General features: G+C 41.2%; 1 protein-coding gene across 5 annotated transcripts in view; it reads left to right on the top strand.

Annotated features, from left to right (window-relative positions):
• The window catches only part of LOC126213256 (zinc finger protein 253-like), a 167,790-nt gene that overhangs the window by 88,498 nt on the left and 66,149 nt on the right, over positions 1–13,143 (top strand). For 4 of the 5 annotated variants that reach the window (XM_049940907.1, XM_049940909.1, XM_049940908.1 and 1 more), the window contains one exon: positions 1,270–1,332. The exons of the other annotated variant lie outside the window; for it this stretch is intronic. In XM_049940907.1, the coding sequence (XP_049796864.1) occupies positions 1,270–1,332 (63 nt within the window). The remainder of the gene's footprint in view (positions 1–1,269; positions 1,333–13,143) is intronic. 5 annotated transcript variants of the gene reach the window in all.

Genomic DNA, 13,143 nt, shown 5'->3' on the forward strand with positions numbered 1-13,143 from the left:
ATGAATTAGGTTAGGAAATGAATTTCTGGAAAAGAGAATTTTTAACAGTAAATATGAATTTAAATGTGAAGAAGTCTTCGAAACGTATTTGTCCATAGTGTGGCATTGTACAAAAGTGAGACTTAGATTGTAAACAGCTGGGATAAGAAGCTTGTGAAAAGTGGTGCAACAGGAGAATGCTAAAGAGTCACTGTGTAATTGGGTAATTAATGAGGCAGTACTGAATCAAATTGGGGAAATATTTTATAGATCAATTTGTCTAAAAGAAGACTTTGTTTGATTGGAGACATCCTGAACCATCAAGGAGTCATCTAGTTGGTAATGGAGGGAAGTGCAGACAGTCTGCACTTGTGTAACACTTCCATGTTTGCTGCACAGAGAGGTGTGTGCTACTCTGCAGGATTCTTATTTTTCAGAATGTGTACAGAAGAATTTCGAAAACTGATGGACAAATCTCAGATACTCAAATCTAAGTTGAAAGGCTTCATTGTAAGGTGTTCTTTATTCTCAACAGGATTTCTTTACTGTAGTTTGGAGTTATTTTGTTTATTGGTTCACAGAATTCAACACACTGGGACAATGGTTTTTGATGTGTCACCCGAATACAGAAAGGTAAACAATTAATAGTTAGTTAATGCCTACATTTAGCAATATTGTCACAGATGGGTCCAATTGAGAAAGTATTCATATGTTGTGTACAATACTTTCTTTGTGTACCCATGTTCATAAAACATCAACCTATAATCTCAATAACAAAAAATGCTGGTACACCGTTTATTCATAATGGTTCACTGGGTATTGCTTCTCTCTCTCTCTCTCTCTCTCTCTCTCTCTCTCTCTCTCTCTCTCACACACACACACACACACACACACAGCAGTGGTCTCTCTCTCTCTCTCTCTCTCTCTCTCTCTCTCTCTCTCACACACACACACACACACACACACACAGCAGTGGCAACAGACAGAGAATAGTGTAGGGATAGATGAGATATATGTATCTGTAGGTATGAGGATGGTTTAACTGTAAACTTCCTTTTTTCAACAAAAAAGAACTGAGCCACAAATTACCTCTCAGTGTTGTGAAGTAGTATACAAATATATGATTGGCAGGTCTCCTGGGAAGAGAAAGAAAGGTAGAAAAGTCAAAAGAAAGCAAGAAAAATTGGAATTGTAGCAAAACTTGTGTATTTTGTCCACTATGATGTAACTGATTGAAATAAAGTATCTCTTTGTGTACTTGTTTATTTATAAGATGTACATTTGTTCTAGACTGATGAATCCACTTTGGCTCGTGTCCTTGAGCGAGATCCACTTCAGGGAGAAGAGCAAGAGGTATTTTATTTCCTTCTGTTACTACAAACGTATTATATATTTTCTTATTTATTGCTTTTTGAAACTTGGTCTCATGTCTGAAAATAATTGAACATTACCGTGGCTATTATCTACATGATCGTATTTTTCATTCTTAACTCTATTTATGTAGTACTTTATATGATGTACCATAACAATAACTGTGTAAAAAAGTTGCAGTTTAAAGTAATGATCTAAAATGAAAAGAACCAACAAAAATAAGTGTTAAGTTGGTTTTAAGGTTTCCATCTACATGTTTGACATCTATGTGTAGTTTATAAAACTGATCATTTACCAGCAGATTCTCAGATTCACATCTCTTGTCTGTATATTTAACTTGTGGTTCTTTGTTGTTCAGAGATGCAGGTCCACTGTTCATCTTGTAATTGAGGTGTTTCTTAGCTTTAGAAATAACTTTCTGTGGTTGGAAACTCACATTAACATTTTTCCATGTTGTTGCATTAAATATATGTTTTTAAACTCCACTATATGCAAAACACCATCGGTCTCTTTTTCTGTTTACTCAGACTGTTTTGACACGTGTCATCTTATGCAGGCCTCGATTTATTTATTCAAAAATCATACAAAGTTTATGGTTGTTTTTCTGCATGTGGCATAAAAACTATAACAGCATTTTTTTTCCTCACATGGTGTTACATCACTTGTGAAAATTAGTTTCTACAGGTCAGTCTGGTTTATGTCTTTTTATTATTTTGACAGTATGCCTGTCTGTAAGGTAGATGTAAAGAAATTTACTTATTCTGAAATACTTCTTCATGATTAGTGGCTGTGTGTGCACTGTGCTTATGTTTTTCATCTAGTTGTGCAACTCTGGTGGCTTTTTGTTTTCTGTTGTGATTGTATACACAGTTTTTTCACTTTTCTGTCTATTTTGCTCACATCTATTTTCACACATGGTTAACAAAACAGGACTTGAGCAGATACCTGCATTGTCATATTCATAGAGAGGTGCCCAGTTGTTCATCATTTTGTTTCTGTTCATTGTGGTGCTAATTTTGCTAAAAACTATTGTGGTGTTTCTGTGTGTGGAGAGGGAGAGGGAGGGGGAGGGGGGGCCTTGAGAAGCAGATCTTTTTGGATAGTTGAAGATGTTTGATTACTATGTTTTACATAGGGAAGTGTCTTTGTATAATTCATTGAGCATTACAAACAGTGATTTAGTGTTTTATTGCATGAGTATTGTATACTTGCTGAAGCCCATTCATAGGTCAAATGAGGGGAAGGGCAACTTCCAGTGGGAAAATGCCTAGTAAAAAATTCAGTGTTCATAGCAACCTCCAGGTTGAGCTTAAAACAGGGTCTGGACTGTGTTACAACTTTCATGTAAAGTAAGGAATTGTCAGAGATGATTGTGTTCTACATTCTGTAGCTTATTCACAAGATTTATTTCAAACTAATATATAGTGTGTGCATGAGGTATTCGTCATTTGTCGAGTTTGATAAAGAATTAAAAGTGTAGGACCAACATAATGCACAGCAATGAGAGAAGTCTTAAGGCTTAAGTCAGAAACTGATGGATAATGCACAGCATTGAGAGAGGGCTTGAGTCAGAAATTGATGGGAATGATCCTTTTGAGGAAAATCTCAAGTGTTTACTGAAAAGAAAGTGTGCTTGGAGTAATAAATAGTATATTTTTAGCAGTAGGCAAGAATATTAAATCGACTAATGTTGGATTTTAAGTCTGCATGCAAAATTGTTTGGGCATGAATAGCATCCTGTTGTTGATTGACAACAATAGAACTTTTTATATAATAAAAGAAGGTAGAAATTTGAGATATCTGATCAGTGAACTGAAATAGCTTTCTTCATCTTCTTTGGATTTTCATTTTATGGCAACTCTGGCCTGTATCACTGAAATTAATTTTGCACACTTATTGTGACTAGTGACATTGACAATGATCAGCAAGATCTCATAACACATTAGTAATCCACAAAGACAGTGAGGAGTCTAAATGCTACAGTCAAGTGGCTGAAATCCAAGGTCCATGCTCAATGAATGTTCAATCTTAACTGCATATGAAACTTCCTGGCAGATTAAATCTGTGTACCAGACCGAGAGTCGAACTCAGGACATTTGCCTTTCACGGGCTAGTGCTCTACCAACTGAGCTGCCCAAGCACGACTCACACCCCGTCCTCGCAGTTTTACTTCTACCAGTACCTCGTCTCCTACCTTCCAAACTTTACAGAAGCTCTCCTGCGAACCTTGCAGAACTAGCACTCCTGAAAGAAAGGATATTGCGGAGACATGGCTTAGTCACAGCCTGTGGGATGTTTCCAGGATGAGATTTTCACTCTGCAGTGTAGTGTGCACTGATATGAAACTTCCTGGCAGATTAAAACTGTGTGCCGGACCGAGACCCGAACTCGGGACCTTTGCCCTTCGCGGCAAGGTTCGCAGGAGAGCTTCTGTAAAGTTTGGAAGGTAGGAGATGAGGTACTGGTAGAAGTAAAACTGTGAGGATGGCGTGTGAGTCATGCTTGGGTAGCTCAGTTGGTAGAGCACTAGCCCACGAAAGGCAAAGGTCAAGAGTTCGAGTCTCGGTCCGGCACACAGTTTTAATCTGCCAGGAAGTTTCATATCAGCGCACACTCCGCTGCAGAGTGAAAATCTCATTCTGGTTAACTGCATGTATTTGAATAAACATTGGACTATTACATAACTGTACAGGTGTAACTCTGGGTGTAGACTGATTCTGTGAACATTGCTTGATGTTTGTTCAAGTGATTTTATGACCTTTTGTTAATGAATCCTGAATGAATACTGACTGACTGCATGAAAATTGCTTCTAAAATATTAATGATAGGCTGGCTGACATTGACCACATGGCTATGTAGAGAGTGGTGAAGGATTTTACAAAATGTTGGATTTCAAACCTAATATATATTAATTTTTCAGCTAAAAAGTTGGGAATGATAGTTAATATACACATTTGGAAGTGAAATCCTCCCCCCCTCCCCCTTTGTGTCTGGGGCTTAGGATAGGCCTGCAGTATTCCTGCCTGTTGAAAGAGGCGACTGAAAGGAGTCTCACACGTTTCGGCCTTTATGTTGTGGTCCCCTGTAGGGTTTGACTGCCATATTTCCAAATTTTTCTGAAGGGTGAGCCAATTGGGGAAGGGTGTCTTACATGGTGCATCGTATCCATAGTGTGTTGAGATCTTTAGCGCCCTTTCTCATCGTTACATTGTAGACATGTTCATTCTCCATCTCTTGAGCGAGGATACATTCCTGGGTGTGGTTTCCCCATGCACTACGCAGTGTTGCTTCTGCGCTGATGACAGCCATGGACTTCTTTGCACCTGATATCCATCATGGTAGCCAGTCCGTTGTGGTGGGGCCACCATGTATCCTGTTGGTTGTAGCCCCCTGACAACACAGGGAATGCTCTGCTGATGTCTGTGCTGTTAACTTCCCACTTATGCCAAGGAGTAAATGCCTATCTCCCTGGGGCATTGGGACTCCCGGCAATGGCCATGCTGCCAGATGGCCCTTGCCGAGGCTGGGTGGTGCCCATGGGGAGGGCCCTCAGTCAGAGTGGGTGGCATCAGGGCGGATGACCTGCAATGAAGCGTGGTACATCATCTCTTGCTTGTGACTAGCCACCAGCAGTCTCTAAGCATTCCAGGGCTCAATTTAATGCTCAGAAGTATGACCCCAAATCATTCCCCTCCCTGGTCACACCGTGGGAGGTGTGAAAGACTAAGGATGGCAGTGAGACTTATTCAACCTGCTACCTGCTTTGTACAAGAGCTGATGGTGAGTCTGTCATGTCGGCGAAGCCTCAGTTCTTTGTAGAGCATTTGGAGGACAAGTTTGGGGAGGTGGAGGGCTTGTCCAAAATGCACTCTGGGGCAGTTTGATAAAAACAGCGTGCTCTGCCCAAACACGGGCATTACTTGCTTGTGACAAGTTGGGGTATGTTTCTGTTAGCATCGCGCCCCATGAGAGCTTAAATATGGTCCAGGGCATTATATTCCACAAGGACCTTCTTTTGCAGTCCAATGACAATCTGCGTGCCAATTTGGAGTGGTGAGGTGTTCATTTTGGCCATCATGGCCATCATGTTCATCGGGGTCTGAGAGATAATCAGGTTGCCACTGGTGCCTTCATCTTGGCCTTCAGGGGTGATACATTGCCTGAGAAGGTCAAGGTGATGGTCTACCGCTTGACGTCAAGCCATATATCCATCCCCTGATGCGGTGCTTTAAGTGGTGGAAGTTCGGCCATATGTCTTCCTGCTGTGCTTCCAGCCTCACATGTCGAGATTGCAGACGTCCATCACATCCCAATACTCCATGTGCCCTGCCTCCCATCTGTGTGAACTGCAGAGAGCATCATTCACCTTGCTCGCCAGACTGCAGGATTTTACAGAAAGAAAGATAAATCATGGAGTACAGGAGCTTGGACCAACTGACCTACACTGAGGCTAAGAGGAAATTTGAATGACTCCATCTTGTGGGAATGACTTCCTCTTATGCCACCACTATGACAACAGTGATAGCCCCATCAGTTCAGCGAATTCCAGTCAGCTATCTGAGCCGTTAGACTACACCGCCCCGTTGACTGTGTGGGGCACTACCCTCCCTGCTGCTCCTGCACCACCAACTTCAGGAGCAACAGTGCCCCAACCATTTGGGACGTCCATCCCCACTTCTGAGCCGGAGAAGCATACAACTTCTTCAGCTCCTCTCGATAGGAAGGGGTCCCTTGGGTCACTTCCTTCCCAGGTTCTTACCAGTGGTTCACTTGACACCCGCCAGTGGCTGAAGCAACCACAGGTAGCTGGTTGTTGGGCTTCATAGTCCTCATCAGTCCCTGAGACTGAATCAGTGAAGCTCTTCCAGTGGGACAAACCTAAATGGCAGCGAGAGAAACCAAAAAAGCAAAAGGCCCTCAAGAGCCAGGGCACTGCGGTGGCACCAACACCACCACTACCTACAAGCTCTACGTCTTGAGGAGAGGATGGGGTGGAGATTCTTATGTCTGCTGAGGACCTAGATCTCACTGGACGCTCAGACACAATAGATATGGACTGCTGAGGCAATAAGTCAGTGACAGCAGGTGACCCTGAAGCATAAATTGCCTCATTGAATGGTCAAGCCTGCCCAGCCTCACGATCCTATTATCCTCCAGTGGAATTGCAGTGGTTTTTTTCCCCACGTTGCTGAGCGCTGACAATTTTTTCAGCCTTCCCGTTTTCTTCTGCATTGCTCTCCAGGAAACTTGGTTTCCGGCGATGCAAACTCCCATCCTCCATGGCTATTGGGGTTGTTATAAGAATTGGGTGGCTGATGAGAGGGTATCTGGTGGAGTCTGTGTCTACGTTCTTAACTCTCTTTACAGCGAGTGTGTCCATCTTCAAACACCTTTAGAGGATGTCATTGTTAGAGTGTGGATGCCTCAGCCTGTTATTGTCTGCAGTCTCTATCTTCCATCAGATGGCGATGTCCCACAGCATGTATTGGCTGTGCTGATAGTCCAACTGCTGCCACCTTTTCTGTTACTTGGCGACTTTAATGCCCATACCCTTTGTGGGGTGGATTGGTGGCAACAGACAGAGGCACTGTCATTGAGCAAGTGTTGGCACAGCTCAGCCTTTCTCTCTTAAATACTGGTGCCTCCACACATTTCAGTGTGGCACATGGCACATACTCAGCCATCAACCTTTCGGTCAGCCCTGGCCTTCTACCATCCGTCCACTGGCATGTGCATGACGACTTGTGCGGTAGTGACCACTTTCCAATCTTTTTGTCTGCCACGGCGTCATTCTTCTAGGCTCCTCCCCAGATGGGCTTTTAATAAGGCTGATTGGGACTTGTTCACCTCCATTGCACTATTGAGCCTCTTTCCCATGACGCCATTGTGTGGTGGTTCACACGGTCAACACAGGCATCGTTTCTGCAGCAGACTGTTCTTCTGGGTCCCATCGGCGGAGGACTGTGCCTTGGTGGTCACCAGAGATCACTGAGGCGATTCGCAATTGCAGGCAGGCCTTCCAATGTCATAAGTGGAACCCGTCACTGGACCACCTCATTGCCTTTAAGCAGCTCCATGCCCAAGCCCGATGCCTTATTCGCCAATGGAAGCAGGAGTGCTGGGAAAGGTGTGTCTCCACCATTGACATCCGTACCTCTGCATCGCAGATTTGGGCCAGGATTAGGTGACTCTATGGCTATCAGACCCCTGTCAGCATACATGGGCTTTCCCTGAATGGAGCAGTCTGTACTGACTCCGACACAATTGCAGAACTCGTAGCAGAGCATTATGCTCAGAGTTCTGCTTCCACAAATTACCTGCTGGCTTTCTGCTCCCTGAAAGAGCAGTTGAAACATCAAAGCCTTTCATTCCATACGCACCACCCCAACTCGTACAATGCTCCATTCAGTGAGTGGGAATTTCACTTGCCTTAATATGGCTCCTGGGCTGGATTGCATCCACTGTCAGATGCTCAAACACCTCTCAGTGAACTGCCAGTGACGCCTCCTTGACCTTTTCAACCGTATCTGTGTTGAGGGTGAGTTCCCATCACAGTGGCAGGGAAGCATCATCACATCACAGTGGTCCACATTTTGTTGGACTGTCCACTTTTAACTGCCCTCAGGCAGACGTTTGCACTGCCTGATACAGTCCTTGCACTTTTAATGGATGATTCTGCAATGGCAGGCTTAGTGTTGAGTTATATTCACGCAGGGGGCTTTTATCGCTCAATCTGAGGGTTTGCTTCTTTTGTGTGTTTAGTCTGGCCTTTGGCCTACAGTTTTAGATTGGGTTTTTAGTGTGTCTCTTGGTGGTTGGCTTTTCCTTTTTTTTTTTGTTTCCATGGTTAGCCTACCACTATCACACTCTTTGTGTTTTTAATTCCTCTTTTCTGGTCTTTGTCTATGTCTTTCTTGTTCTGTGTTGTCCCTTGTCATCTCTGTTGCTTGTTTTTTTCCTTCCTTGTGGGTGTTTCATGGTCGTGAAAAAAGGGACCGATGGCCTTTGTAGTCTGGTCCCTTCAACCCCCCACAAACCAACCAAAGTGAAATTATTTTGTTTAACTGTTGACTGTCTATCATTAAAATTGCATAAATGTCAGGTTTTTCAGTCATATGTCTGCTTGTGTCTGTGTATGTGCGGATGGATGTGTGTGTGTGTGTGTGTGTGTGTGTGTGTGTGTGTGTGTGTGTGTGTGTGTGTGTGTGCCTGTCCTTTTTCCCCCTAAGGTAAGTCTTTCCGCTCCCGGGATTGGAATGACTCCTTACCCTCTCCCTTAAAACCCACATCCTTTCGTCTTTCCCTCTCCTTCCCTCTTTCCTGATGAAGCAACCGCTGGTTGCGAAAGCTTGAATTTTGTGTGTGTGTTTGTGTTTGTTTGTCTCTCTATCAACATACCAATGCTTTCATTTGGTGAGTCACATCATCTTTGTTTTTAGATATATTAATTCACCAATCTTGTTGCACAATGGTCTCAGCAGGGGATTAAACGTGTAACTTCCTTTTTGATGTCTCCTCATAGATATATAGCATTTTTTGGATTGTGCAGTGGTACATAGGATATCAGCTTGCACTCCCATTGAAGATCCTACCAGTTTTCTGATTATCCTCTATGGCTTTCGGATTTTGTCCACTTAGTAGCAGTTGCTTGTATGACAGCTAATGCCAAGGCATTTTGGATAATTGCTGTGGTTTATTTGTTATTTCAAAATGAACCATTCAGATTTGTATCAGATAGGTGATTACTGAGGCAGAATTCACAGCTTCCTGTTTTGACTGGATTTGTGCAGTCAACATGTCATATAAAATCCAGTCAGCTGTTCCAAATTTGATGTCAGATTGTGTTCTCCTACATTTAGCTATTTTGTTTGGAGGGCAGCTGCAGGTCACTATTGTAACAGAATTTCTGTGGCGTCTTTGCTGATGTGTCAGAAGTGTAAAGGTTAAATAGAAGGAAAGCTAATACTGAGTTATGTGGTAGCCTATTTTAATACATAAACACTTACCAGTTTTATGTTCTGTAATAACTCCTCTAAAGAATAGATTTCTCATTAGGTTATTGATGAGTCTGGTAAGTTTCAAGGATCCATTTGTTAGCTTCAGGATGAACTCTCCTTGCTACACCATGTCATAAGCTTTAAGACCATGAATACAACTGAAGTTTTTAGACTTCCATAAAATGATGATTGAGTATGTGCTGTGACAGCCAGGCTTGCTTTGGAGTTTTCTTGGTTTTCTCTTAATTTAATTTGTTCTGGAGAAATAACACTGTCAGTGGTTGAAGATGAGATGGGAGATATGATGCTGTGAGGAGAATATGGCTAAGCACTGGAAAACCAAAACACAGTGCCAGGAATATACAGTGTTCTCTCAGAATTATTGCAATCATTGGGAAAACCAACCATGAGAAAACTATTCCATGTGCTATTAGCTGGACAGTGCGTTTAAAAACAAATGCCCTTTGCATTAAGAGGGATGGTACTGATCAAAACAAGACTAAACAAAATAGAAATACTTGTTCAGATAGTGGCCATTCTGTCTTCTGGTAACCATGTGCCTCTTGACACTAAAGGAGATGCTTAAACATCATTCATCCCTCCTTCTCAAAGAACCACAGTCTAAGATGGTGAAACTTGACAGCTCTCCGGAATTGTCGCGTGCATGTGACAGACATTCTCTAATGTTATTAATGTCCTTTAATATCATTGTTAGGAACTGAATGCATAAATGTCTTAGTTTCCCCATATTCAGATATCTAAGGGATTAAAGACAGGTGTATGGATAGTCCATGCTTTTGGACCTACTTGACCAACTTGTCACTCATTAATTGTTTTGTTAAGTTAAACTGTACAAGGTTTAGGAAAAGAGATAGTGCCCTTTTATGGTAAAACCACATTCTGTAAAATAATGGGATTGATGCTACATATGCACCAAAGATGAACAACTAATAAGTGTAAAGTGTGAAAACTTCTCAGTCGAATGTGACATCTCTGGTGTCTATGGACAAATCAGTGTTGCCATGGCCTTTGTTTGTGTAAGAACTGGAATTTTGTTTTGCCAGAAATAATAAGAGTAACAATAGAGCAATGAATTGTCATGAAGTTTCACATGAGACTTGGAAAAACTGTTAATAGAACCAGTATGTTACTAAAAGAAGTGTATGGTGAAGACTGTTTATCTCATTCATGAGTTTTTAAGCAGTTCAAGTGTTTCCAAGATGGCCAAAAAGGCATTGAAGATTACTCACACCCCAGACGCCCTCCAAAAAACAGACGAAGATATTGAAAATGTAGGAAATCTGATTCGGTCTGACTGCTGTTTAAATATTCGATCAGTTACTGAAAATGTAGAGATTGACAAAGAATGCATACTGTGCATACTGAAAATTTTACGTAACCAACTTAATGTGAGAGAAGTGTGTGTGAAAATGGAGACAAAAATTCTCACAATTGAACCAAAGGCAGCTCATAGAAGTGTTTATGCTGACACTTTGAATACCATTGAAAGTCAACTTAATTTCTTGGAAACAGTGATAACATATGACGAATCTTCACTTATGATCCAGAAAGTAAGTGACAGTTTGTGCAATGGAAGGGCCTAGCTTCACCTCAGGAGTTGAATCTGGAATGAACAAACCAAGATTCAAAGCAATGGTCATTTTTATTTTTCGATGTTCATGGAATTGTGTATTTTCTCTGGGTTCCCCAAAATCAAACCATTAATCAGCATTGCTACCTTGAAGCTCTTACTGAACTCTATGGGGAAATAAGAAAAAAATTATCCATATTGTGGAAGAACAAGTCATGGGTTCTGCATCAAGACAATGCATTGTGTTAAAAGATTTATAGTTAAGTATAGCATCCCAGTGTTAAGACCACGCACCGTATTCAACTGGCCTATTTCCATGTGATTGTAATCTCTTCCCCAAAGTCAAATCTGTATTAAAAGGAACAATATACAAGTCAACTGTAAAAGCAGATATAAGTTGCAAATTTAAGTTTATTTCTTACACCATCAGACAACCAATGAGAGACTGTGCTCGACATCTATTGAGCAGCCCAGAGAGCATCGCAGAGTGCCCCAGAGAGCATCCCAGAGTGCCCCAGAGAGCTAAAACACCAAGAAGAATCGCTTCTCAGCTTTTGGCAAGATTAGTGTGTAGTATTTGTGGCCCTTAAAAGGGCTGTTTATTCAGAACTGCCTTCAATGATTATATAAAGTACAATCACCCACAATGCGACAATCTTCCAAAGGAGGAGGACCACTAGCCTTCACCCATAAGTGAATGCTGGAATCAGAATTTATCTTACAACGTCTACGACAAGACAAAGACAAACTCCCGTGCAGAAAAAGGTAGGAACCCTCACTAGCAATAATAATCTCAGAAACAGGTATAGTACGGTAAGCTAAGATTTCGCGAGTTTCAAAGGATTCCAAACCGGCTCTTCCTGCATTATTACAAGCAACGAAAGCAACAGTTAGCCATCCGTTACCCAAACTGGAAGAAGAAGAAACTTTCATTAAAGAAAAATTTAACCTCGCACCACAAAATAAAGTAGGTCCATAAATAAGAACAAATTGAGTAGTTTTACCAACTCCTCTTATTTCGTTCTTTTTACCCTTCGCAGAAGATGTCGAAGCACCAAGAGTGCCGTCCACATTGACAAGTGATTTGTAAACCAGCATTTAGATAATCCAAAAGCACGCAGGGAGGTCAAAGTTACAAATAGCCATCATGGTCATATTGTATACCACCAAGACTATAGAACAGCATGAACTGAGAAAAGAGATAAAGTATAAAAGCTTGGGTACTCACACAGTAAAATTAATGCCAGGGCCACATTTTATATTAAAATTAATGCCAACGACGTGTCACACATCACTAGAAAAGCCAGAACAGAGTGTACTGGAAATAAAGAATAGAAAAAAGTCGTTTGGATGACAGAAAGACATAGGAAAACATTTGTATCGAATATAAGAGGTGTGGAATCACCTTAGATACAACAACAAAACCAATTATAGCAGTAGAGAATATGGCCATGCATATGTGAATATACACATTCTCCATACAAAGTGCTGTCACCATGCCTTCCACTCTGGTAGATGACACACAAATATCATAGATGTAGCTTCGTTGATTAGGAAGTTAATTAGTGCAAAAGGAAATTTAGCAAATTGCACAGTGTGGTGCGATAAGCATGGTTAGCAATTAAGGTTGAATGAAAAATGAATGGCAGTCAAATTAGTGTAATTTCAAATACCTTAAAGCTAGGAAGATTAAACATGTAAAATACTTGAATGTATTAAATCTTGATAAAACAAACAAGTTATCCAACAGATACAGTAAACTGGAAAAGGTTGAATGCCAGGACAATAAGATTAATATTATGGTACGAAAAAAGTTCAGATAGAGAGACAGTGTAGTGAAAGTATATGCAAGCAAAAATAAAAATCAGTAAAATAAGGTGAACAGAAGTACAAAGTAAGGGTGCCAGAAAGAAAAGAATAAGCCGATGGTAAAACCAAGTCTACAAAAGGTGGAGATCAGGTGTAATATTCTAAATATATAAAATTGTTAAATGGAGTGTAAAAGCACCTTCGTGGGTGTTATCTCTACATCTTGAAGTGTAAGCTTTTAAAAGTGACCTTAATAACCATAAAGGCTCATGAAGCATAGAAAGTGAAAGTGAAAGAGGAAGAACTACAACTTATTAAAAAGTGGCATCTGTTCAAATGTGATTTTTGATGAGCAGTTCCTGACAGGGTAAACGATCTCTTTTCAAGCATGTGTGT

The sequence above is a fragment of the Schistocerca nitens genome, chromosome 11 (genome assembly GCF_023898315.1).
Source record: "Schistocerca nitens isolate TAMUIC-IGC-003100 chromosome 11, iqSchNite1.1, whole genome shotgun sequence".
In the NCBI taxonomy this organism is placed as follows: Eukaryota; Metazoa; Arthropoda; class Insecta; order Orthoptera; family Acrididae; genus Schistocerca; species Schistocerca nitens.